The sequence below is a fragment of the Centropristis striata genome, chromosome 22 (genome assembly GCF_030273125.1).
Source record: "Centropristis striata isolate RG_2023a ecotype Rhode Island chromosome 22, C.striata_1.0, whole genome shotgun sequence".
In the NCBI taxonomy this organism is placed as follows: Eukaryota; Metazoa; Chordata; class Actinopteri; order Perciformes; family Serranidae; genus Centropristis; species Centropristis striata.
Genome location: NC_081538.1, coordinates 12,277,263 through 12,304,208, shown reverse-complemented (window position 1 = coordinate 12,304,208; position 26,946 = coordinate 12,277,263). Strand labels below are relative to the sequence as shown.

Genomic DNA, 26,946 nt, shown 5'->3' with positions numbered 1-26,946 from the left:
ACACAGATAAGCAAAAGAAGATTATCTTTGGCAAAATGTTCCATGTTGATAGTGACAATGACTAACGTGGGAATGCACCCAATATTACAACAAATGGTATTAAATTGGGGATATTAAACATGAAATATTGCATTTGCTATTTGTTTCATATCCAAGCACCAAACTTGTACCTCATTTGTGCCAAAACAGTCAGTGGAATATATTAGAATATCTTATCTTGTATCTTACACATTTACATGTTTGTTATCTTAAGCTCCCTGGCTTATGGTGAAATCTGAAAAATGAAAAATGTATGAAATCCTTTCTCTGTGATAGCCTGGTCGGCAGATCAACTTCTGTCAAAGACAAAAAGCATTCATCATTGAGTCGGTACAGGCAGTATCTCTCTCTCTCTCTCTCTCTCTCTCTAGTCATGCTGGTCTTTTGAACAACTTGGTCAAATTAACCCCAGAAACAAGCACAAAGCCAACAATCCCAGTGAACTGTGTTAGTAGAGAAACTGGAAACAATAGCTGACATTCCAACACTGCTCCAATAACCCTGCCACACACACTCACAGAGGCATTAACACATACGCACTCATGTACACAATAATCCCATCAGCACACACACACAGATGATATAGCCACACGCAAATTCCCTACATTTTAGCTCAGTGCAGTCCCTAAACTACATGCTAAGCCCTCAGCCATACAAGGCAGATCCTCTCTGCTCTGCTCTGACATACTTTTCTTTGTGTTTGTAAAGATTCTTAGCACTGGAAGTCAGCCAGTGTGTGCCGCCTATTCACACCACAGGGCTCAGTGGGTTACTGTGAGCCGTAGAAGTCTACCTGTAAAAGGTCAGCTTTTCATGAAAGAGGGAGGATGTTTGGTACACTCGGAAGAAAACATCCAAATGTTTGTTTCATAGGTGCAGACCTAAAATAATAAATTGATGACAACCAAGCCAATACTTGACATTGCTGCTGCTGCAGCTATCAGTTGCTATCAGTGAATGAGGGCAAGCCCTGCCATCTCCTAGAGACAAACCACAGATATATAGCTTAAAATTAAAAACAAACATAAACATTGTTGGTAGGGACAGCTGATTAAATAAGTGTGACCTGGAGCGTGACGCTTTCTGTTTGTGTTACTGAGTCATGATTCCCAGCAGGGCCTACAGTAAACACTGCCATGTGATATTGATATCAATGGTTTAATATAATGGTATGAATTGTGAGTCATGAAAAAAAACTTTTTTTCAAACTACTCCCTTCTGACATGCCAATTGTATTGTTTATGAAGAAGTAGAAAACATCACTTCCAAGATTTATGGGTATTAGGAATGCACCCATTGACTTTTTTCAGTCCTGACTAATTAATTAATAACTTGATGTGTCACTGTGTGGAAGTGATTAGGATCATTCTTTTATGTATATTATTCAGCCAAAGAGGTCCCAGAAAAAATGGCGTCGTTGCTATGCAACCAGGAAAGTTAACTGGTTCTTCTAATGGTCCTTTGTTGAACTTGTCAAAGTCTTTGGAATGATGCATCTGGAAGTACTTGGCTGACTTGATGATGATGTAGTACAATGCAATCATCCATAATCATAGAATTTAATTGAATTATCCTCATTGTCACAAATACCTGATCTACTAATCTGAGTCAGTATAGGCCTGATATCTGACATCAGTATTGGAAAAATGGAAATTGGAAACAGAAGTTACTTTTGTTTAGTACTGCATATTGTATTAACTATCAATATCCACTTTACTTTAACTGGAAGATTGGCTTATATTCAAGCTGGTTACCTACAGATAATAAAATCATACAGTTTATCACTTTAAACTCAACTAACACCAGGGATAAAAGGAATTGTACAAAAAAATAATAGTAAATCACTGCACACAGCCAAGCTGACTACAATCTGATTCTTACGGAATAAATATATTACCCAAAATGTCAACAAGGACAATGTCAAACAACCTGTGAAGTTTTCACTTCAGGCTTCAGGTTGCCCACATGAGAGGTTCGAGTTGACTGCCATGGAAATAAGACCAAGTTCAAAGAGACAATCACTTGGGATGAGAACAAGGAGCAGCACAGAGAATGAGTCCCTAACCCTGGCATGTGCAACTATCAATGTGCAAGACAGGGAATGGACCTCAAATTCTGGCAATTGCAGCACATTGCTCTGCCCAGAGTGTGAATGTAATCCCTAACTCTGGCATTGTTAGCGCCTTTCTCTACTGAGCCAGAAACATCCGAGTCCTCAGGGCCCAGGGTGCTACTGGTTTCCATTCTAACCACATGAGATGGATTAACACCTGCGATGCACTGTTGTAATCTGTTAAAGGGCCAGGACCAGTTTTTTTTTTACACAATCTGTGAATTCAGTATTCCACATGATTGTATGCATCAATGGTTCCAAACCCTTTTTGGCTTGTGACTCTTTAAAATGAGACATTGTAGATTTGTGATTGTAGATGTATGTATGTTTATGTGCTATTTCCTCTCTGAGGCCTTTAGGGAAAATTATACAGTGATTCACAAGAAAAAAAAACCCCAATAATATTCTGTTCTGTCATTCCAAGTGCTAATGCGAGGACGAACCCCTGTAGTCTCTGTTCCATAACTGTATCATTCAGCACTGACTATGCAGTGGTTTGTTTAAGTCTTATTATGAGAAGGACATAGGTGTACAGTTTAAAATCATTGAAGTGGTCCTTTCACTTCCTGAAGGACTAAAAATCCAGCAGTTCTCAAAGACAATTGAGAGCCGCTGGTCTTGGCAATTATTGTATCCTATCATGATGGAACAAAGAGGATCTTTCAGTTAATGTAATGGAGCTTAAGAGGTCATTTAAAGGTAGCTCTTGATTATGGCTATTCCATTGAAATCACTTTTGCTCTTTTAAATGCTGGCGTGACCGGTACTTAATGGGCCCAAGCCAGAACCACTGCAACTGGGTTTTGAACTTTATTCTCTGTGGTGGTCAGTTAATATCTCTTTCTTGTGATAACTGATGGGCAAGCTTAACTGACTGTGGGAGTGGGAGAAACACAGATCTAACACCCAGGTCACTGGTGTTTTTTCACATGTGATACTGGACTTATTCTACTTTTTTTATCTTAAGTTCAGTTTTCGCAGTTTGGTTGGGTTTGGGACCAAAGCTACTTTGTTAGGTTTTGGAAACTTTGCGCGAAACACTGACCAAAAAGAGCACACTTGGTTATTCGGGAGGCTAAAACGGGGCTATCAGACAGTGGTTGAATACAGGTATTCAGACACAAAAAGAATGTGTTTTTGAACATTGAGACATGTAAACATGTTCTTGCAGAAACCTGAAATACAATTGTGAACCTGAAAATGTGCATAATATGTCCCCTTTAAATTGATCCAAACATTAGAGACTTTACTTTATAACTTTATTGTGGATCAACAACTACTTGTGGTACATCTGTGAATGATACTCTGACTGGATACTTGACCCTGCTGATCCTGCTTCCCTAAAACTGAATGGCATCCCACCTGACAGGATTCCACTGGATATACTTGTTTCCTACACAGTGCCTCATGTTAACATGTCTGTGAGTGCCTCGACGTCCCCTGCATGATTCACACATGAAGTGATCCCAGACATTATATCATCAGCCCAAAATTGAGGAAGTGCATGATATATTTGGCAATGATCTTGCATGATTTGATCTTAAGTCAGTGTATCTTATGCATTCATGCATGTGTGCACAAGAGATTTGTGTTTGTCTCTGCTTGTGTAAATGATATCTGTGACAGCACAGAGCCTGGCCTCACCTTCTTCTAGTCCTCTGACAACAACAAGCTGTCATCATATTCATATTCTGCTGTTGTTCTCTGCACCCCTCCCTTTACACAGTGGATCAGTATGTAATCCCTTTATTGTTACTGAGGTTTGGCACTGACAATGTGTTAGAGGACAAGCCAGCGCAAGCTTAAGGAAGCGCTTGCATTTGTAGGTGTCCCCATACTATTTGTGTAGTTTTTATTGTCATTCCTGTTTTGCTTGTACAGATTGCAATCCAAGTGGCATGCAAGACAGGTGCAAGAGAGGGACAAAGATTTAAGTGAACCAGGACCTCAGACAGCCTGTACATCTACCGCCGCAGGCTGAAGACCTATCTCTTCCAACAATACCTTGGTTAAGTCAAGGTCACCTAACATATATATTTTAAAAAAAAAAACTCTTTAACCTATAGCACTCCTTTAGTGATGACACTTAGCTCTTAAAGTTATATACTTACTTGATTCTTGTGGTCTATGTCTAGTACCATCAGGTTGAATGCACTTATTGTAAGTCGCTTTGGACAAAAGCGTCTGCTAAATGACACGTAATGTAATGTAATGTAATGTAAAAGTGAAGGTGTGAAACTGATAAAACTGTTTATATTGTTGGGTGATGGAACCTAAAATGTATGCATTTTTGGCCTTGTGCTGAATATTAGCAGCAGATTAGTTCATGTGTGCAAGCATTGTGCTGCAATATAGCAAAAAATATGAGTTCCTATCAAACAAAGTGGATGTCCTGCAATGGAGAGGCGAGCACTTCATCACTCAAACACACCAACACATCGTCATCCAGGTCATTGATTCATTGTGTAATTAGCTTTAGAGGTCTTTACTCCTATTGACCCGAGCTGCAGGTAAATAAATGCAATCAGCGTAATGAAAGGGCCTGTATGGGTGCCAGTAATGCAGTATAAACCACAGTTTACCCCATCTCCTCCAGCTGTTGTTTTCTGGCACTGTTTATTCCTCTGTATCTCTCTCCCTCCCTCTGCAGCCGTCTCTCAACGTACAGACAGGGCTGTGCATTGAGCGCCCCGCTTTAGATTACAAGGCACAGATCTGCCTGGGTACACATGGCAGTGAGCTGTCAAACAAGACATGTGGATTTCTCCCAGGCACAATGGGTTTGTTAAGCCAAGGCTTAGGCAAACAGATGGAGAAGAAAGGACAGAAAAGGTGGAAGGTATAACAGGAGAAGAGTCAGGAGCGATGGTACTGCTGAATCACTACATATGCCAAAAGTACCATCCAATACAAGTTGCTTTTTATTTCAATATAAAATACAACTTACTTTTTATTATGGAATCTTGATTTTCTGTTACAAACAATTCTCCTTTTTCATGTGATGTGTACAGGTTATTTGACGTGTTTATCACCAAAGCATTGGTCTCTTAAATCTTTGTCAGACATTCTGTTCCTTCTCAGATTTAGCACAAGACTGCCCAGACTGAAGAGGCTCCCCATTGGCCCATTATGGCACTGCTGTGTTGAAATTCTTACATAACGCACATAACAACATAATTCAGTGTTTTCCCTAGGTTCACTGGTTTGGGGGTGGCAGATGGGCTGCTGGACTTTACTCAAAGCTTATTTCTCCTCTGCTCTTAAAATCACTGCATCTTCTGGCAGAACACCATAGTTGAATTTCTGCCTAAAAATGTCGAAACAGAGCAGCTAACACTGGTAGCAAGAGCAACAACTTGGCAGTGTTCTAACGACATCTCCGTCTCCACTACGGAGCAGAAACACACACAAAAAGCCCCGCCCTCGGTGAAACGTAGAGATCGAGAACGGTGTGACCATACATGATAGCAAAATGGAGAAATGTGGAAAATCAAACAAGTGCTCTTTCTTTCATTCAATCTTTCTTTCGGAGTGGGGTAAGGAGTTCTGCTGGTACTGGTGAGGCCGCCCCTCCTCAAGACAATGATAGCGGAAATACTGTTATGGAGTGATTAGAAACTCAACTTTAGCAACAATAACACAATACATTACAATGTGATCACAGAAACCTGTTTCGATGAACGCTGATGCTAACATGCCAAAAAAATCATGACAGTGGTAAACATCATACCAGCTAAACATCAGCATGCTAGCACTGTCATTGTAAGCAGGCTGATATTAGCATTTAGCTCAAAGTCTTATATAGGCTCACAAAGAGACAGGCTGTACCCTTCTTTTTCTCTGTTTTAAAACTTTGGAGACTTATTGTAGTTCCATACACAAAATTGTGTAGCTTTGTTGTGCTTCTGCATGGATGTGGATTTTGCTCTGGGATTTTATTACAAAGGTTATTCTGTGATGCTGATTCCAGCATGATTTTTTCAATACTTCCTGTATCGCTAAAAGTGAATCCCTGACTGTAACACGGTGGATCTGTATCCAGCTCTGCCATATGGGAAAGCAAATATCTAAAACCCCCCCTGGCCAAGAGAGATATCCAGGCTTAGAGGGCCTGAGGAAGTACTACCCGCTAAGCATAGTGATTTGGAGGAAAGAGGAGATGCTCCCTAAAGCATATGCCATGATTTAGTCAAGATTTTCCTCCCAAGATGGGAGCGTGCATTGTATAAAAGGAGTGACACGGGCATTATATGGACACAGGATTTACTCTCGGCTCAGAGTACATGCCATCTCCATGATTGGATTTTGTTTGTGTGTCTGTGAGAGTGAATCTGTGTGTAAACAAAACATTCCTAGCCAGGATACCCTGTCATGTCCTCTATGCAGCGCATTTGACTGACAGACGCTCTGATTCAACCAAATCCACTTAAATGTCAAAAGGGTAACGACCACTAATGTTGTGTAAACCGAAAAAATCAAGACCAGAGTGGTGTTTACTGCTCATATCAATTCCTCTTGGCATTTATGGCACTTGTCTGTCAGTTTGATGTAATGGGGTGAAAGAGAAATTTGGGGCAGAAAAATGGAAAATACGAGCTGAAGAAGATCTGTCAAATTTGAGTCACGCTGCATGATTTTCTGCTATCAGTTGGGATTTGATTGCTGCGGATGATTCACAGATCTTTCTTTACTTCTAAATGTTATTTGAAAATGTTACATTTGTACAAATTCAAGTCACCATGGATATTTTATTTGTCCTAATACCCCTGCTAGTTTTGTCACATTTTTCATTTTCAACAAACTAAATTGGAAAATTACGTAAGTGACAAATAAAAATAATCCATCCTAGTACTAATTGGACGTGTTTTCTGCTGTCAAAGGCACCGATTAGTCTTAGACAGCTGACACATTTCACAGCTTCAAATGTAGGTTAAATACACAGAGAACGAAGTGCACAGAGAGGGAGGTGTGGGATGCTTTAACAGCCCATGATGTAAGTCAACAAAATGTCAAACACGTGGAGTCCAGAAATATAGTGTTGCTTTGTTTGTTAGGTGCACAGATGTGAGAAAAAAAATGTCAGTCACCACCTCCAACGTCTTTATCATAGTCACTGATTAACTAGACTGTGTTGACTATTAATGATAACCACACTCTGCTCAAAGAATACATGAATAAAAAGTTGAGCTTGCTAAAGTACTCACAGTCATTTGATTTTCTCATAAAGAATGTGACTCTATGGTGTTAGATATTGGACTTCCTGGATATTTATTCCCAGCAAAGTCCTCTTGTTTGATTCCTAACTCCAGTGTAAACAGAGCAGCTCTTGTCACAGCGATCACTGGGGGAGATTTTGGTGTAGCCGTGTTGAACATTGACTCAATAAATGGAAGTCTTTATGGCAGGTTATTATAGGGCGCTTGATACCACTTTGAGGAAGGTCAATGGCCAGGTTTAAACTGAAGTGTGCAGTGCCAGCTGTAATAACTCCACTCGATATGGTACAGTAATTGCAGGCCAGGGAACTCATCTAGATGAACAAACATTAGCCTCAGAAGGTTAAAAGGACATTTGGATTAAGTGAAAGTTGCCTGACGCAAAAGATTGAAAAGGGACAAAATTTGAAGCGCTGGTTGACAATCACAGTTACAGTATGGAGAATTTAAGGTACAGACTAATAACTAAGTGCATGCTGGGATTTCAGCTCACTTGACCCTGGACTGGGTAGAACCACGGATGTATTGTAGAACTGGTTATGGCTCAGCTGCTCAGCCTTGCAGAATATTTTTCTCAGTGGCCATTTACAATGAACAACCCCCCTTTGGTCCGCAAAGCACTTCCCCATTGATCACCATCATAAAAAAGACATCTGTAGAACTTTTCACAAGACACCTTGAACGGCACACTAGGTCAAATATGACTCTTTCTAAACCATGAATATTTGAAATATACAAAACGTTCCTTGACCCGAGAGAAAGGTCAATGTAAAGTACATGGGCTGAGTAGGAACTTGTGGTTGGCGTCAGTCTGAGAAACTGACAAAGTTGAATGAGACTAGAAACTTTTTTGGCGAGCAATTGTTATTGGACTGAAGAGGCACCATCTTTGGATCCAATATCCTGTTCTTCTAATACATCAATGGTTGCACACTCTAGGCCATACTGTCATGTCACGCAAAGTTTGTTAATTCTGTTGAGCACTTTCATGTCAAGTTAAATCACTCATGTCTAGTCTTGTCGTTCACTTCCTGTTTTATTTTGTACTCGCGTTTCCCCTCTTGTTTCTGGCACTTTGACTTCCTTCCATTGTGCGATTTTCCCTCAACTAAGTGTGATTGTCTCCTCGGTCCCTGATTCGTGTCACCTGTGTTCCCCTCCCTCATGTATAAATAGTCCTTGTCTCCCTTTGTCTTGTGTCAGTTCATCTTGTGTCTGTGTGTGTTTTGCCAAGCTCCAGGAATAACCAGGCTTTGTGTCCCGATACTGACTGCATTTAGTTGTATTTTGTAACCTCCTAAGTGAGCGCCTTTTGTTAACTTTTTGTATCCTCCATGAGAGCGTCTTTTGTTTGATCTTTTCAAGTAAAACATTTTGTTAACCATACTGCCGGCTTCTAAGTTTTGCTTCCCAGTCCCTGTCCTTGAGTCAAATTCTCGACACACATTAGCTTAAGTGTGTGTAAAGTCCTTCCTATGTTCATCATTCATTTACTAAATTGGGTTTGCACCATTGAAACTTTATAAACTTTAGCTATGTGTAAATTGGTTGCTGCCACCTAAGAGTTAGTTGTATTCATTCAGATTAGAATGTGTGGGAATTCTATCAGATATGCTAACGTTTTGTCTGACTTTATTAACATGTTTTGTAATTGACACTTTTTCTGAAATTTACTTTAAAGTCTTGCATATAAACATACATTAATCATACATTCGATAGTATAGAAAGTACCAAAGCTATAGAATCAAGTAGACTCTTGAGGCTGTGGGTTACAGTCATTTTAGAACTGCTAACAGGTGTTGTTGTTTAAACCTTCTTAGTTGTTCTAAGGCTAACTCACTGTTAAGCTAGCTTTAAATAGCATGAGTTTAAAATGATTTCTGTTAATAATATTGAAAGTACCAAAACTATTACATCAATAAAACTCTTGAGGCCGTGAAAACATTAGTTTTAGCTCTGTTAGCTAGGCAACAGTTGACATTAAGCTTTAAAATGATACAATCTCCTTTAATCATACATCTGATAGTAGGGCTGCACGATTATGGCCAAAATGATAATCACAAGTATTTTGATCAATATTTTAATCACGATTATTAATCACGATTATTCATCATGTTAGGGAAAACATCTGTATTTTTATTGCACTACTTTTAAACAAACAATAGGAACAGTTTTTAGTGTGTGCTCAGAGTGTCCGGTGCTTGTTGTAAACAAACAGAGATCACCAAGTGAACACTGCTGCAGCAGCACATACACACTGTACTGCTACAGAGCTAACTGTTAGGCTATTAGCAATCTGCAGACTGGACGCTAAGGGGTTTACATTCCCTCCGGCTCTGCATCTGGGAGAGACTGCTGTAGGAGGACTGGGGGGCCAGAGGCTCGTTAAGAAGAGTAAGAACGAGTCTCCAAAAGTCTCCAATAACACCAGAAAAAGTAACTGGATTTGCCGCCAGTCGCTTTTTTGGAAAATAGTCGCTAAGGGGGTCTGAAAAGTCGCTAAATATAGCAACAAAGTCGCTAAGTTGGCAACACTGCTTTTTCCAGATTTTAGAATGGTTGTAGAATGTTGTTGTCTGGTAGAGTACTATGTCACATCCTGCTTAGCGCTCGCTCGTTATTTATTTAGTCAGCTACATGAAACCTTAACTATGTGTTCGCCCCCTGCTGGTTGGTGGACTACTGGTGTAGAAAGTGCTTGATTAGATATGCAGGAGAGCTGCATTTTCAAATGGAAATATTGTCAACGATCAGGTTAATTTAATCGTGACGGCCAAAATCGTGATCACGATTAAAATCCGATTAATTGTGCAGCCCTATCTGATAGTGTGAAAAATATCAAAGCAAGAAAACAATAAAATCTATAATCTGATTGTCAGCCCAAGGCTGTACAAATACTGATGATAATGAATGATAATGTTAATAAGCCTACTGTTAACATTCTCAAAAATGTGTTGTATGGGTTTTTTGCCATGGTATTAAAAGTGGAATTGAGAATTGACATTGTAGCATTGTATCATGACAACCTTAAAGTTAGTGGTTACAAACATTAGGTAACAAGGGCCTAAAAAGATTTTCTTTAAAATTTCACTGAGTCCAAAAGCCGCTTTCATGAAAGAGAAAGAATGAATGAACTCCTTTCTGGGGGACGTGTGAAATAACAGTCAACCTTTTCTTGTGTTTGCTTGTAAGAAACAGGAGCCTCCTAATTATCTCTGACTGAGAAGCCACGTGTGTGACCTGCTCTTGTCAGGGTACAGACCCCTACTACAGTAGCTACATGACCTCCCTCAACATGTGCATGACTCTGATAAGGAGTGCAGAGTGGGGAGACAGCTGCTCCACACTTTTTTTCATGGGTGACAATGAAGGCAACTGATTTATTGGAGGGATAATAAATAGGCTTAAATACAACTGAACAGCATTACTTTATAAAAAATGTTTTCCTATGGCGTGTTGTCTTTTTGTGTTGATCCATTTAGATAATTAATTTAACTGTTTTATTCTACATTTAACTGGATTAGCTTTTTGGCATATAAACCGAATTATGACAAAGCTATCCCACTCGTTCACCTCTCCATAGACTTACCTGTCTCAACACTGTTGCTGATGCCAGAGCTTCGTTTTCTGCTCCTCTCAGTTTCCTTCCACGCCAAAACACTGCGGTTTAGAGCAACTTCTACCTGTCTGTGCTTGTGAAAAAGCTTCGAAGATAGTAATCTGGCTTGTTTTTCCATCATATCGCTCAGACGTGTCATTAGTTACGCTGTCGTCCGATGTTTCTCATCTCAACTTTGTTACGGCCCGCATAACAAATCGCTGTTCGGCTTCTGAAGTGTGTTGAGTCGGTGTGTCGGTCGGCCCGTGCTGTCAGGAGAAGAGGGGACTTAAAACAAAGATCGTGTATGAGAAAGACGATTCACTCGATAGTGAAAGTGAAAATGGCCTACTTTCAATATCATTATTGTTTTTGTTTGTCTTCTTTACCTGATCTTAAAAAAGAAGAAGATAATAATAAATTAAAAAAATGCAGATTTGTAAGCATTTATCAATTGATCAGCAGTGACTGATGCTACTTCATCAAGGGTTTTAATAATATTTAAACATTTTTTTTAAATATAGCTGTATGTATAGAGCTAAAATGCAAACTAAATAGTAATAACGACTTTGATTTATGTATAATTTCTTAACAATAAAAGAAAATGGCCAGATCTTAAATGTTTTAACACGACATATCTACAGAAATATTTTCCACTGTCCCACTAACACAACCCCCCTAACAGCATGCATGCTGTTTTCAGTACCAGAAAATAGTGTAAGAGTGAGATCTCTGTTCTTTCATCCTGTCTGCTTCAGCCCTGTGGAACAAACCCTGCATCAGCACGTTGCGTAAACGCATAAGCTCTCTAATTCATGACTCAAAGCAGTGAGGTGCTTCCATACTGTTCCAGACTGAAGAGTTGAATAATTACCTTAACCTCTCATAACCTTCAGACAGGGATGAGACAAACACCAGCATTAGCAGAAACCATGATTAAACTGTGTTTGTGTGGGTTCACCCTCCAAACATCCTTACTTCTGCTTTTAGCCGAGTGGAAACTGGCCTGATTTTAATACGATGGAAATAATGACACAATGCAAATGGTTTATCCTGACTCCATCCACCCACAGTATTTGTCTTGTTTTTCCTATATGTGACTGTGTGTGTGTGACCATTTGGAGATGCATTGATTTCACACTACAAAAACGAAGAAACTTTTCTCACTATAACAATATACTTCGCTTTTTATAACAAGGAATATTTCTTGTTATGAGATACCTTATTATAAGCAGTCTCTAAAGCAGTCAGAGAAAGTGAAGCCAGTGTGGAGGTACCTAAAACCTACAAGCTTTAATAGCGAGCAGGTGGCTTGGCTGCAAAAAGAAGTCAGACTGTATAGAAGCCTATGAGAAAATAACCCTACTTCTCAATTGATTCATTACCTCAGTAAATATTCTTATATTGAGTTTATGGTGTCAAACACAAGTTCCAAGTCTTCTTCAATGCAGCATTATGTTTCTTTTGTATGGTTAAGGGTGGGGCTATCTTTTGATTGACAGGTTGCTACCACAAGCAACGTTCATGTTAGAACTTTGACCATTTTCAAAGTATGTTTACAGTTAATGAAACATTTTGGTCACCAAAAAATGTCTTGTTCAGCTTCTGGATATACTCAAAGACACTCAAAGGAGTCAGATGTTCATTTTGATTCCCAGATGCATTTAGTTAGTATTTAGCACCAAATTAGCTTGTGCTAGTGTAAGCTGATAATTTAGCATCCTCCTCCCAAGCTTCATTCTAAAAATGCTCACTTCTGGTTCTAAAATAAACAAGAATGTGACCGCCAATAATGCCAATTTTGAGGCTGTGAGGTAATAGTCCATAAACCAATGGGCAATGTCACCATGGCTACTTTACAGTCTATGGTTATGATGTGCCTATACTGTTATTACATAAATCTCATATTGGAATGAGGAGAGTGACTGCAAAAATGAGACAAATTGAGGAATATGGTTAATTCGATTACTTCAAACTTCTACTACTTGGGTTGAGACATGGCATAATTCTGCTGTTGCATACATTAAGAGGGATAACACCATCATTTTGTAGAAGTGTGTTATCCCTGTTTTAGACAATGGTGATACCTGTTCATTGAACAAGGCCAAGAACCAGTTCACAACCGACATACAAATCAGGAGTCTGCTGGCATTTGAATATACTTTAATTGCCAACACTAATTGGCCTTTTATCATAGTTATTTATAAGTTCTTGCAATATGCATTTTAAAAAAAAAACATGATCTCTGCCTTGGTGTATGCATGGTTTTTGTTGTCTGCTCTGTTGACTTGTTTCATGTTAATGTATGTAAAGCACTTTGGTTGCTCATGCTGTTTTAAATGTGTAGTATAAAGAAATTTGACTTGACTTTGACTTCACTTGACTAATGTTCATTGTACTATGATTGATTTTATATTTAGATGATGATGAAGTTAGTAGCTTGTCACACCCCAGGGAGTGTGAAGTGATGAAGTGGCTTACTGGTGCTTTTGTTGATTAGTGTCATAGCAATGTAATGTAGGCTAATAACCCATTGTTATTACTGAAGTCAATAATAACAATTGCATGTGTACATGTGCAACATAAAAATAAGTTTTACAATGCTGTTAGAGGTACTTAAACAGAAAAAAGACAAACAGTTAAACACAGAATACAGTGAGCAATATGTTAAAGAGAAATTGCACAAAAAAAAACGTGTGTCTGAAATGTAATAAGAGATAGGATAAGATAAAATTTAACTTTAATTATCCCACAGTGGGGAAATTTAGTTGTCACAGCAGCTAAAGATATAGACACATAGATATGAGAATAGAATAAGAATAAGAATATCAAAAATATGACATATACATACATTCTATACACATTATATACATACGTTTCTGCTATTTGGCATTATTATAAGGGCTACAGGGCAATCGCACCGAGCACTGGCACCTACAGCAATAGCTGTAAATTTTAAACAGTAGACACAAGTCTTGTGTATTGGTGTATAAATCCACGTTTCGATAGGTCATATAGTTTTTTTTTTATCAATCTCTGTTCAATGACCATGATCATTTTTGGATAAATTCTGACATTATAATGGATGTGTATTGCATGGAATGTTCGTGTCAGAGTGTGTGATGTCATCGGCCAGAGTGTAGAGGGAGAGATAAAAATGTCAAAAAATACATTTGAAAACTGCGCTTCAGGCCGCAAATTCCACTCTACACAAATTATTTATACATAAAAACATAGGAAAATTTGTCTTCTCACTCACAATCCTCTGGTAAAGCTGTCAGAGTTATAATTTGGTCGTAGGACGCACAGATGCACCACCAACACGCACCAACAGCCTCACTGACTCCCATATTAAAAATGTAGGAAGATTTCTGTAGAAAAGCATATTTAACAGTTTTTCAGATCGCTCTTACAAAGCTATTTCTTCATTTTTCTTCACATAAAACATATGTAGCTGTTCAGGAAGAACTCAACTCAAGAACTCTGCTCAATGTGAAGTCAGATCAATGATGCACATACACATGCATTTTGAGGTTAAAGGGCATAGTACTTATGAATAAATACTTGAAAAGGAATGCTTGTTTTAGGTGTGCTCCTTGTATATAATATAGCATCATAACATTACTAGTATTAATTGTTTGAAATCTCTGAATAATTTCATCATAGTGTACACACACCTGCAGTAGCCCCTCGTGTCCCTTTCAGAATTTCCCCAGAGGAAATTTTCTAGTTAATATATATTTTTGTGTTTGTTTTCCTGAGAGTACTTTGCATTTTACAGATATTGCACATTGGAGAAAAAATATATTTTAGCGTGTTAATAGGTTAAATAAGTTTTTGCATGTAGTCGTATGAACATCAATTAATAATAAATACATATATTTAAATATATGCAGACACAGTATAGTATAAGTGGTATATGACAATTATAATACAGGGAAAAAAACAGAAAGCCTAATATAGGCCTAATGTGGTCAGATGCAATGTATGAATACTATTAGTAGGCCTATATAAGCAATTCTAAGCAATAGTAAATCTTACTGATATGGTAGTTATTGTAAAATGTTAACAGTGGTAGAAAATAACTAAGTACATTTACTCAAGTACTGTACTTAAGTACTATTTTGATGTACTTGTATTTCACTTGAGCATTTCCGTTTTATGTAACTTTATACTTCTACTCCACTATTTTCAGGCTGAGATTTAACATTAAAAAACACATTTAAATGGATTCAACTTGTTTATTGTATTTTATTAAACCTCATCACAGTATATTAAGTAGTTAAAATTAGCCCTGTCTTGATAAAATGAAATGCTGCTTACATAAATGCATCATATTATTAATCTAATTATATATTTGTAATATATAAAACAATCCATTCGGCATAATAAATACTTTTACTTTTGATACTTTAAGTACATTTTGATGATGATACTCTTGTACTTTTAATTCAGTAAGTTTTGAATGCAGGACTTTTACTTGTAGTTGAGTAATTTCACAGTGTGGTATTAGTACTTTTACTTAAGTAAGGGATGTGAATGTGAAGAATTTCTCACTCTCTGCCTGTGGTCCTGATGCTGACGGCCTTTCTTCCAAATATATTATTCAATTATTTGTATTGATGCATTTATGTAAGCACTTTAATTTTGTAAAGATAGGGCTCATTTTAACTACGTAATATACTATTTTGAGGTTTAATTTAAAAAAAAGCCTAATCACTTTTATTGTATCATGTTTTTTAAGTTAAATCTCGACCTGAAAAGTAAATGTAGTGGAATAAAAAGTATAATCAGAATCAGAATCAGAATCAAAATCAGAATTACCCTAATTGTCATTGTTCAGAGTTACAAGTACCATTAAAACGAAATTAGCCATCATCCCGTCCAAACGCATGGGGTGTATGCGTATCTGTATCTATTTTCTCACTTTAACCTACTTGATCAACATATTGAGCCCAAAAATCATGAAATCCGAGTTGAAAAATTATACTATTTATGACAATAAAGACCACAAATGTGCTCAATTAACTTATTTGGAACTTGAAAATGTTAACATAGGATACAAATATGAATATATAAAAAGGTAAAAATTGTATGTTAAATGTTAAGCATTTCTCCCTCCGTGCCTGTGGTCCTGATGCTGATGGTCTCTCTGATTGACACTCAGCCTGTAGTTTCTGTCAACAAAGCAGAGACAGTGGACCGTGACGTCTGCAGCTTCCCATGCCACCTAACAGCGGATCTCACTTGTGATTGGCTCACGGGGAGGAAGTGTCGGCTCGACCAATCACAGCAGCGTTTGCTTGCCGATTAGGCAGTATCAACATGGCAGCTTTCTGAGTTTTGGAGGGGGCTACCTGGTGTAAATAAACCCAAATTTGACGTTTTGCAGATAACGACAGCGTTCGCGTATTCGTGTTTAAGACTGGTTGCACCACGGAGGGAAAATGTCGACTGACGGAAATAAAAAACAGTTCTGGAAAAGAAACGCAGCGAAGGTTCCTGGCAGGTGAGTGACGTGTTCCCTCCTGTCGGCTAGCTTAGCGCAGCTAGCCTCACTCCACTGACGCTGCACTGTTGAGCTTCAGATGCAACTTTCACTTTCACTGACGGCCTTTCCTTATCACCTAAAGTCTGTGGGTTTCACTCCTTATAACGTGTCAGTCTGTAGTAAATTAGTTTCGCAGACACAGTTTACGCCTTCCTGCTGTTAGCTGGCTAAGAGCTACGTTGCTAACAGCGGCTAACACTTGAACAATTTACCCAACCCGCAGTCACAGAGTTATAACTAATGATACAAGTACCATTTCATATGAAGGATTGGTTACGGTTTTACAGCATATTGAAGTCCCTCACACCACACGTAGTCACAGTGTTATACTATTCACTGGCATTGTTTTGGGTAAGCTAACGTGGCTAGCTTGACAGCCAGTTATGAAGCTCATTCATTTACAATCTGTCTTCTTCACTTCCTCAGCATTCAGCATGTGTATGGCGCACAACATCCACCTTTCGACCCACTCCTCCATGCTAAGTAAGTTAAATCTACTTCGTCATTGCAGGGTAAAGGCCCCATGGTGTTATTGCAGTGGTTTTGACAGGTTTTATTTAAGTTTATAGTAGGGCTGCACGATTATGGCCAAAATGATAATCATGATTATTTTGATCAATATTTTAATCACGATTATTAATCACGATTATTCATGGTGTTAGGGAAAACATCTGTATTTTTATTGCACTCATTATAAACAAACAATAGGAACAGATTATAGTGTGTGCTCAGAGTGTCCTGTGCTTGTTGTAAACAAACAGAGATCGCTAAGTGAACACCTCCTGCAGCAACAGCACATACACACTGTACTGCTATAGAGTCTGTTAGCAATTTGCAGACTGGACGCTACGGGGTTAACATCCCCTCCGGCTCTGCAGCTGGGAGAGACTGCTGCAGGAGGACTGGGGGGCCAGAGGCTCGTTAAGAAGAGTAAGAACGAGTCTCTAAAAGTCTCTAAAAGTCTCCAATAACACCAGAAAAAGTCGCAGGATTTGTCGCCAGCCGCTTTTTTGAAAAATAGTAAGTAATAAAGGGGTCTGAAAAGTCGCTAAATAAAGCAACAAAGTTCCTAAGTTGGCAATGCTGCTTCCCCAGCTTTTAGAAATGGCGCGTGTTGTTGTTGTGTAGAGTACTACATCACATCCTGCTTAGCGCTTGCTCGTCATTTATTTAGGCAGCTACATGAAACCTTAACTATGCGTTCGCCCCCTGCTGGTTGGTGGACGACTGGTGTAGAAAGTGCTTGATTAGATATGCAGGGGATCTGCTTTTTAAAATGGAAATATATATATATATATATAATATAATATAGGTTAATTTAAATCGTGGCGGCCAAAATCGATTAAAATTCGATTAAATGTGCAGCCCTAGTTTATATGCCGATGCTAACCGTTTGCCTCAGATGCTAAACATACATGAAACACAAGCTAAAGTTGACATTCTTGGCTCTCCTCGACCCTTGCTCTCAAATATCCTTTCAAAGCTGATGTGATGCATTTGTTCTGCACGAAACAGTGGATTAAATAGCTTTTTCATTCATGGAAGATAAGTTGGTTTGATAAACAAACTGGTTTATCTGGTGTGCATTAGATTAGAGGGTTAAGCTCTTTAGCTTCCTCTTTAAATGGGAGGAGAATGTTTTATCATAAGCAAGTTTAATATTGCCTCAATGACCTGTAGTATGGAACTTCTACATAATTACACAAGGCCTTTATAAAACTGTTGGTCCTTTTGAAAATATCAGAATACATAAGAATAAGTTAGAACTTCATCCTCTTTGGGTATACTCTTCTTCAATTCACCACTGCCAGCAGAGTGAGTGTTTGGTATTTAAAATTCCTAAACAGCTCAAAAGTCTTGCAGAGTAGATACTGGGCCAGGTGTTGTGGCATGTAGTGTTACTGTAAAACATGTAAACCTTTTGGCCACCTCCCAATCAGGAATGTTGACATTCAACAGCTGACAAAAGACACCAGCTGTGACATCATGGACTGGGACGTGGCCATAATTGCAACATGATCAAATGACTGATACAGCATTTAGTGAGTCTTGCACTACTGGTAACCTCTTGTTAGCACTCTATGGCCCGTCCTATTCTGCAGTGTCAGCGGAAGCGCATTGAGTTGTTAGATAGCTGTGTTGACAGATTAAAGGACATAAGACATTCTTTCAGTTAGTTTTATTTGAACCTATTTGAAAAGCTTGAATTATGTCCAGAATTAATGGATAATGTTTTTTTTTTTGAAGAAGTTTGAATGGAAGTCCACCTTCACAGGTCTGGGGTGTGAGAAAATATGGGAATTATTTAATGTTTGATTTAATTCATTAATTGATGAGGAAAAAAAACTGAACTTTGCAGAAAAAAATTGTATGTACAGCTAAAAAATAACTGTAGAATCTGATGTAATGAGATTAAATGAAATGAAAAACATTTTTTAATTACCACTTTAATTAACTTCTGCATCGTCAAATATTTTTGACTTTTTGCACTGTACCCATCTCTTTTTACTCACACATACACACACTCACACAGAGAGATTGAAAAACAGCCTTTTATTGTGTAAAAATCCTTTTATTTCTTCTGACTGATGTTTAATCATGTAGATTTCCACAGAGGGTTGAATTCAATTTGCTTGTTTTTGTCAGAGTATATGTTCAGACTCTCTCTTTCCTTCCAAGTTATGATGGAAGTAAGCTAATGTGGACAAGTCTCTCTCTTTATTATGGTAATCCTTGTCTTTGTAAGGAATCAGAGCACACCCCTCTCATCTTCCCCTCCTCCTTTTTTACTGCATTGCATGATAAAGAAAGGTTGAGTTTAATTGAATTCTCTCTTTTTTTGTTGCATTTCTTGTTCCGGCTGAGTGAAATGGTGTCCTTGTATCACAAAGACAGCAACTCTGAGAAATTTTGTCTTTTGAACATGACCAGATTCAGTCTTGTTAGGTGTTCGGGACCTGCTTTTGATTCTAGCGCTTAAGATAAAGAGTCTGTGTAAAGATTGGTGTCTCACTGCATTGTGAGACATCTCAGTAATTCTCTCAAATCCAATGTCAGTTTTTAAAATGTAGAAATTTGATTAAACCCTTTTTTTCCAAGGAGGTAGTGTTCTTTGTTCCTTTGCCCACATGTCAGTGTCAAAATAATTCACCTCTCATCTCTGTCTTTTTCCTCCTTTTTCCTCTTTATCTATCCTCTGTGGTTATTTACTTTATCTCCCACTCCTTTTCTCTCCTTTCCTGCCTGTTTGCCACTTCTATTTTCTCCCTTTCCTACACATCAAATCCCCACTCCCCCTCACCTTTTCTCTCAATTTCTTTAATCTCATCCTCTTTCCCTTATCTACTCTGTTTTCGTGGCCCTGTCTGTGTCCCCCAGTCTGATTAAAGCAGGCAACAAACCTCCTCCGGCCACACCAGGCAAGCCCAAGAAGGCTACCACCTTTCAAGAGTTTGAGAGTATCACAAGTGACGCCTGGGATGTTGGGGATGATGACGACGAGCTGCTGGCCATGGCTGCCCAGAACCTTAATATTGAGGTAGTCATGGAGACAGCCAATAAGGTGATCAGCCACATGCAGTGGTTTGCTATAAAACATTTAAGTCACTTGCATGTTTTTCATCCACAAAGTCTGCCCTGCCCTGGTAAATACATGGTTCCTCTTGGTGTCTTGGCAGCCCATTAGAAAGCATTTTCATTAATGTAAAGCACCTTTCAGATTCATTCATGTTTAACTACATTTTCTATTTCCCATAAAATGTATTTTACATTTACTTTTTTCCATACATTCTTCATAAATGTATTTTAGCAACGTTTTAAGATCATACTGCCAGGAAAAGATGTTTAAACACATAAAAAAAGAAATTGTATTTAAGAAACTCTATGACATTACTGGTGATAAGGAGCATGGAAAAAATATGATAACAAGATGATAATCAATGAATCGGAAAGAAAAAGGGAGGAAAAATAGGTTGATATTAAAGGATTTGTGTTTTAATTACTTGTAGACCTGTCATGGAAACTACTTTTTGTTGGATGATTTATTGTCCCAGAAAAAATATTAAAGATGATATTATTGTCATTTTAAAACCATTTTAAGCCAATAATATAATGATAAAATAATAGCACGTACACCCTTTCAAAGAGCAATGAACCTTTAATTATCGAGAATATTCAGACATTTGAATTGGAATTTTAAAATACATAAGTAAAATAAAAACATAGATTATATATATATAAAATAAATAAAATTGACTTTTTCTTTCCCCTTGAATGCTGCAGCTGAGGAATAATTGCACATTGTGTAAAAAAAAAAAAAAGAATAAAAACACAATCTCATGTTGCTAACTGAGTGTACAGGTTACAGAGAATTTCTCTCCTTTGCAATATTTTATATGGAGTTTAACACGTTCTGTCTGTTGTCAGCGAAACCAAAGGCCCACCAGCGTCACACCTTGTTTGTCTCTCAACTGAACAGGTCATCGAGAATCACAGCAAGCAGCAGGAGCGACAGAGGCAGGATGACACGACAGAGCTGGAACAGAGAGATGAGGACACGCAGGAGGACGTGGCAGAGGACGAGGAGGAGGACGAAGAAGATGAGGAGGACAGGGTGGGGGAAGGAGACGTGACCAGCCCAGAGGTCTCGTTTGCCTCCCAGAGCAGCCCTTACACTGATGGCCGCCTTGTAAAGTCCCAAAGCGAAGCTCCAATTGGGTCACCTAAAGGTTAGTGAGCACCATTGCTCAGTGTCCAAAAAAGTTTCTGGCTCTGCTGCATACTTAAAGCTAGACTGCTTTTACTTTTAGTACACTAGTGGTAAGAGACTCTTTGAAAAGCACGCTCAATTTTTTTTTTTTTTACTGAAGTCAGAATTTGAGTTTGGTTTCTATATTTTATTTTAGTGTAACTATAAACAGGGTGTTTGGCCAATGTGTACTTTATAAATTAGGCTTATGTGGGGTTAAAAAACAGGAAATTCCTTCAACTTGTAATACTATGACATAAATAGAACATTTTTCTTGGATTTAAGTGATCAGCTCAACAAGTTACACAAGTTTTGCTGTATTTATTAACTGTGATCTCACAGCTGCATCGTGTCATCACCATATTTAAATAGCATCAAGTTTCAACAGAACCATCCAGCATCTAAACAGCAGAGAAATGAGCACAACGTATTTGGCAGAAGAGCAGTGTCACTGTAAGACTGCCAATTCTGTGTTTTGATTGGACCTGTTTGTGGTTTACACAGAGAGTCTCAGACACGCAAATATGAAAGCTTTCATAACATTCAGGTTTTTGTGAGAAAAGATGGAAGGAATTGTCACAAAGTGATACCTTTTTATGAATATTGGGACATAGTCAAGTAAGACGACTCTGACATCCTCTCAGAAACAAAATAAAAACAAAAAGAGGGACTACACTGGAGTGTAAAGCAATGTTTTCATAATCTCTGAGGCGCTTGTTTCTGCCCCTTCCTGTCCTACTTCCCTTTACCTTTATATAAAACCAGCAGATGACAGTTGAAAGAGTCACTTCCCCTCCAACTCCTTCCCTTCAGTTCTCTGAAGCAGCTTATTTTAAACCTTGTGCATCACAAGGAAGATATTTTTTGCATTTTAATTTTTCTTTGGCTGTGTAAATGCATTTGACAGGAATTTTGGCAAGAGTGATTTTTTGTTTTGTTTTTAATTTTGGTAGTTCAGCCTCATCTCCTATAATCGCTCCATCACAAATAGTGTTTCCAAAATACAGACACTCAGACCCTTAAGGACAAAAATGTCCCCAGTGGAAGCCATTAAACCACATTTTTTTTAATCCCACGGCTTCAGAGCATAAAATCATGAATTTAATTATACCGGGCTTTCCACCTAGAGCCCTGGCTTCAAAGTTAAGTGATTATTTTCCCAAATTAAAAATAAAAGGAAATTATTCCTAGGGGGAATTGTAATTGTGTTGTTGTTTTTTTTAAATTAAAAAACAGTGGCATGATGTAAACAAACTGGCATTTAAATTAAAAACCAGTAAAAAATAAATACTTGGTAGTTATAATCACGACTAAATGTGGTAGAAATCTTTAACAATAAACAAAATAATAATAATTTATAATATTTTATAGCAATTTTAAGAAGGGGAAAGAACGTTTTTTTAAATAAAAAAAATTGACTCATCAGTATCAGTGCTGTTGGTAATAATTGACATGTCATATATATATCACATAACATTTAAAGGGTTAAAATAATAAAATAATGAATGGATATTATGTAGTTATCAGGACTCTCTTCTTAACTCTTACTCCATAAATATTATATCATTTTATGGCTTTTTTTTTTCTACATACATCTACATTTTCTGCCTCCAAGGACATTAGACCAAATTTTGTAAAGGGATGCACAACCCCACAGCACACAACAACTACTCTGTGTGATGGCTGTTGTGTGTCACTGATCAAGACCTCTTCTAAATGTCACTTCAGCATTTATTTTATTTTTTTACACTCAAATGAGGGCACAGCAGCTCTGTATAGCAACACCGAACCCTTGCGTGCAGAAGTTTCTTCCTCAGTGTTGAAGAAATGGTTCTAGTGATGCGTTATAGATCGTATCACGAGCAGATATAGCAGCAGACGCTGTACATGCTGAAGGTCTGGCTGATTATGGTCCTGTCTGGCAGGTCTTCTGCTGTCTGCCTGGGTGTCTGCCATACTGTCTGTTGCTGCGCTTAGATACAGATAACATAAGAAGCCCATCGCCTTCAGGCAGTTCCTCTTATCTCCTCAGAGAAGACAAGGCTCAGGCTTGCATGCACGTCATGTATGGATACAGGGATATGTAAGACAGCACCTGGTGCTCCTCTGTGAGCATGTTGCAAAACACTGAAGCTTATATAAAAATCTTAACACATGCAAGCTGAGTGTGCTTGGCAGGTGAGGTAACACCTTGACAAGCACAGTTACAGTAAGGCTGGTTTGTTGTGTGTGTAGATGTGATTTTCCTTTACCTCGGTTTCTCTTCTTTTATTGTTTGTAGAAGATGATGGCAACACACTTGGCCCAGTCCAATTAGATAATGGCACACAGGCCCACTCTCTCCATATACTTCTTCATTATGCACTCATACTTGGCTCTGACCAGCCCAGTGCCCTGCGGCTGAGAGCGCACACAAACACACTAGAGCTGGTGGTTGGTGGGCTCTCTGAAGCCTCTGGTGTCAAAAATACACACTCTGCTACTGTAATTGTTAGGTTTAGGGATAGTCTGTTTGTCTATTGCTTCTGTTTTTTTTTTCACTCTTTCTTTTAATAATCGAAGCAGCATACTGTAACTGACAAGTGAAAATTACTAACTTCCTCAAACTTGGCTTTGTCTTTCATAGGTCGTTAAAAGTTATTAAAATGGACTATAAAATTGGCTTATTGTTAAAATTGCACAAAAGGTTCCACTACAAAGAAGCTTCCACAGGCTTCGATAATCTTTTTTAATTTTTGTAAGTGCAAATAAAGCAGTTGAGAACAGATTTGTAGCTTTTTATTTCTTCTTGTTAAAATTGAAAAGGATATTAAATTCGGCAGCATTCCAGTTTTTTTAATTGCTATGGAGTGTATGTGTGACTCCACACGTAATAGATGTGTCGGGGCTTTGCTGTAGCAATGAGAAATGTTGGCACCGCTGTTCACAGGAATCTTTATGAATTTCATCTTTGTGTGTGGTGTGACAGAAGGAGCTCTCTCCACATTGAAGTCCCGACCTCACCAGCTTGTTTATAACTCATCTGTGTGGTGCCACTGTTCAGTTCTGTCTTATTTTAGCACATCTGGGGGAACATGTGGCGCTCAGTAGACTGAATTAATGTGTTTGTCTACCCGTTATAAAGGCTTCACAGTTAAATCAGAACTTTTGCAGCAACCACAACTGCTGCCGTCCTGGAGGCTCATTGCAAAACAAGCCACTAACAGTAAATGCATTCATCACCATCCAGCCAGGAACCATATAAAAACTAACGGACAGTAGTCATAGTAGTTTGTTCCCAAATTTAGGTTACTGTGATATGTAATTTAGAGTCTTTGCTACATTTCTACTCCTTACTTGAAATACAAAGTAATCACATTTGTAGATCAAAAAATGTCGGCTCATTTAACTTTGCTTACTGACTAACAAGCCAGCAAGCTAACATGGGAAGTTCTCTGTGCAGCAGTTTCTGTGCAGCTGCTAACCTGTGTAGGTTGTTGCACTTCTCCACCACAGGAAGAATCAAAGTTGTAGTACAAAAACCAGAATCAAGGGAATGCTCCGTTCACAAGAATTGAGTTCAGTAGTAGTTTGGACTGTCTAGTTTTTTTGGGTGAAGTTTACGAATTTAGATTTACAGCCATGCAAGCGATATGGGTCCAGTTATTAGAGGGGTTGCCATGACATTTTGCACACACATTCATCTCTGCCTCATCATGAGTTATAATAACTAACCTTTATCTTTTCATCATCAGGTCAAAATAAGTTCTTTGCACTTTGCTTGATTACAAAAAATCTGCAAAACAGAGGACATTTTCACCAATCTCAGCTGTACTTTTTGTTTAATAATTAGCAAATATTAGCATGCTAACATGATACACTAAGATGGTTAACATGATAAACAATGTTGGCTTAACATCAGTATGTCAGTGTTGCATATAGACAGTTGAAAAGGGTGGCTAATGCCTCTACGGTTCCTCACACCTTACATAAATAAAGCCAAAACATCATCATCTGCTAACATGGCGAGGGTGGGGTTTATGACCTATACTGCAGCCAGCCACCAGGGGGCGATTGTGTTGATTTGGCTTCACTTTTGGGAAGCTGTATCTTTGATCCTTATATACAGTATATGTTCTCATTGTGAGTAAGTTTACATGCTGAGATGTTATCCCTTAAACTCAAAACATGGGAGTGTACTCTTAGTCTAGTTTTACTGCACACTTACGGCTGGGCGATATGAACCAAAAGTCATATCCTGATATATTTAGGCTGAATATCGATATACGATATGTATCCCAATATTGTTATCACAAAGTGAGAGCAAATGTTCAATCAAAGTCAAAGCCAAATATGACATGTCACAAGTAGTTTTATTGAAACCGTTTATTTAGGTGATTTAGGTATTTATTTATTTTTTTTAAATTCAAAGCTCTATAAAGTGCAGATTTACCTATGAAATAAAATAGGCCAATCTTTTTCTGAAATAAATATATTTAGATGAGAAAAGAATAATGAACATTACAAAAGAACTAAATACAACCAACCCTAGTAAGGGCAGCATTTATATATAAAGAAAGAAAAAAATGACTATAATGATATATGCAATATAGTCTAATTCCATATCACATTTAAAAATATATCATATCTTTTATATCGATATATCGCTCAGCCCTATGAACACTTACATTTGAAGTTGCCAAAATGCAAATAATAAAAAAAAAATCCAGATGTTAACAGTGGGTTTAAGAAGAATTTATGCCCTGGTTAGCTTGACTTACAGATACTCTGTAAATAAAAAATCATCAATCACCAACACTGCATTTTTGATGTTTATTTGACCAAAGGCCCGTCAACGTGGCCACAAAACGCTCCGCTGCATCATCTGAAAGCCCTCAATTTGTTGTGAGTGTGTGTGTTTTTGTAACCCTTTGCCCTGCCTCATCTCTTTATCCTCCCACCAGATTCAGCAGGTGAGCATGCAGCCCTCCACAGACAACGGTCTCTGCCCCACCGGCCGCCCGTCATCCCTCTAGTCGCTCGCATGGCTGACCAGAACACATCTGGCACCCCGGCCATGACCGAGAGGGAAGCATCCCGTCTGGATAAATTCAAACAGTTGTTGGCTGGGCCCAACACAGATCTAGGTAAGAGATACTCACTTATCTGTCAGTGTGTGTTACAGCGTGAGCTCTTGTCCCATCCACTTGTCCAACTATTGCTTCTTCTTGCTTTGCATTTCTAAGCTGTGGTCTAGTTCTTCCCCTTTCTTTTTGTTTTCTAAGCTCTTTAACTTTTTCATTTCCGTGCATTCTTTTGCTACTCACTCTTAGTTTGCTCACTCTCAGTCTGCCAGCTGTGCTGCTCTTTTAACGATGCTGTGAGGGGGAAAGTCATCCAGCCATCTGGACATGCAGATTACTAGGGGAAAAAATACCACCAACAACAAAAGCAAATGACAGGCCTTTGTTCTAACTGAACGACAGGCCTTTATTGTTTATCCAACCCCAGAGACTCTGTTTGCCACCACCGCCACCCCAGTGGCCATGAAATCCTTGCAGACCTACCTCTTTCCAGCTGACTTTGTGTCCTCTGAAACAAAGTTTTGGCAACTGCTACTCACCAACTTGTTGACTAGTCCACATGTGCACAGGTATTTAAAAAAAACAAACCGTAGGTCACTTAATACAGAGCTTTTTTCTA

General features: G+C 38.3%; 2 protein-coding genes across 3 annotated transcripts in view; one reads left to right on the top strand and one right to left on the bottom strand.

The window, feature by feature from the left end:
• The window catches only part of cerk (ceramide kinase), a 45,513-nt gene extending 34,263 nt beyond the window's left edge, over positions 1-11,250 (bottom strand). Inside the window, exon 1 of the mRNA XM_059325445.1 lies at positions 10,958-11,250. Within this exon, the coding sequence (XP_059181428.1) occupies positions 10,958-11,126 (169 nt within the window). The 5' untranslated portion in view covers positions 11,127-11,250. The remainder of the gene's footprint in view (positions 1-10,957) is intronic.
• Positions 11,251-16,301: 5,051 nt separating this feature from the next.
• The window catches only part of tbc1d22a (TBC1 domain family, member 22a), a 169,345-nt gene continuing 158,700 nt past the window's right edge, over positions 16,302-26,946 (top strand). For both annotated transcript variants that reach the window (XM_059325631.1, XM_059325630.1), the window contains exons 1-5: positions 16,302-16,475; positions 16,944-17,000; positions 19,896-20,079; positions 20,995-21,244; positions 26,208-26,390. In XM_059325631.1, the coding sequence (XP_059181614.1) occupies positions 16,414-16,475; positions 16,944-17,000; positions 19,896-20,079; positions 20,995-21,244; positions 26,208-26,390 (736 nt within the window). In that variant the 5' untranslated portion in view covers positions 16,302-16,413. The remainder of the gene's footprint in view (positions 16,476-16,943; positions 17,001-19,895; positions 20,080-20,994; positions 21,245-26,207; positions 26,391-26,946) is intronic.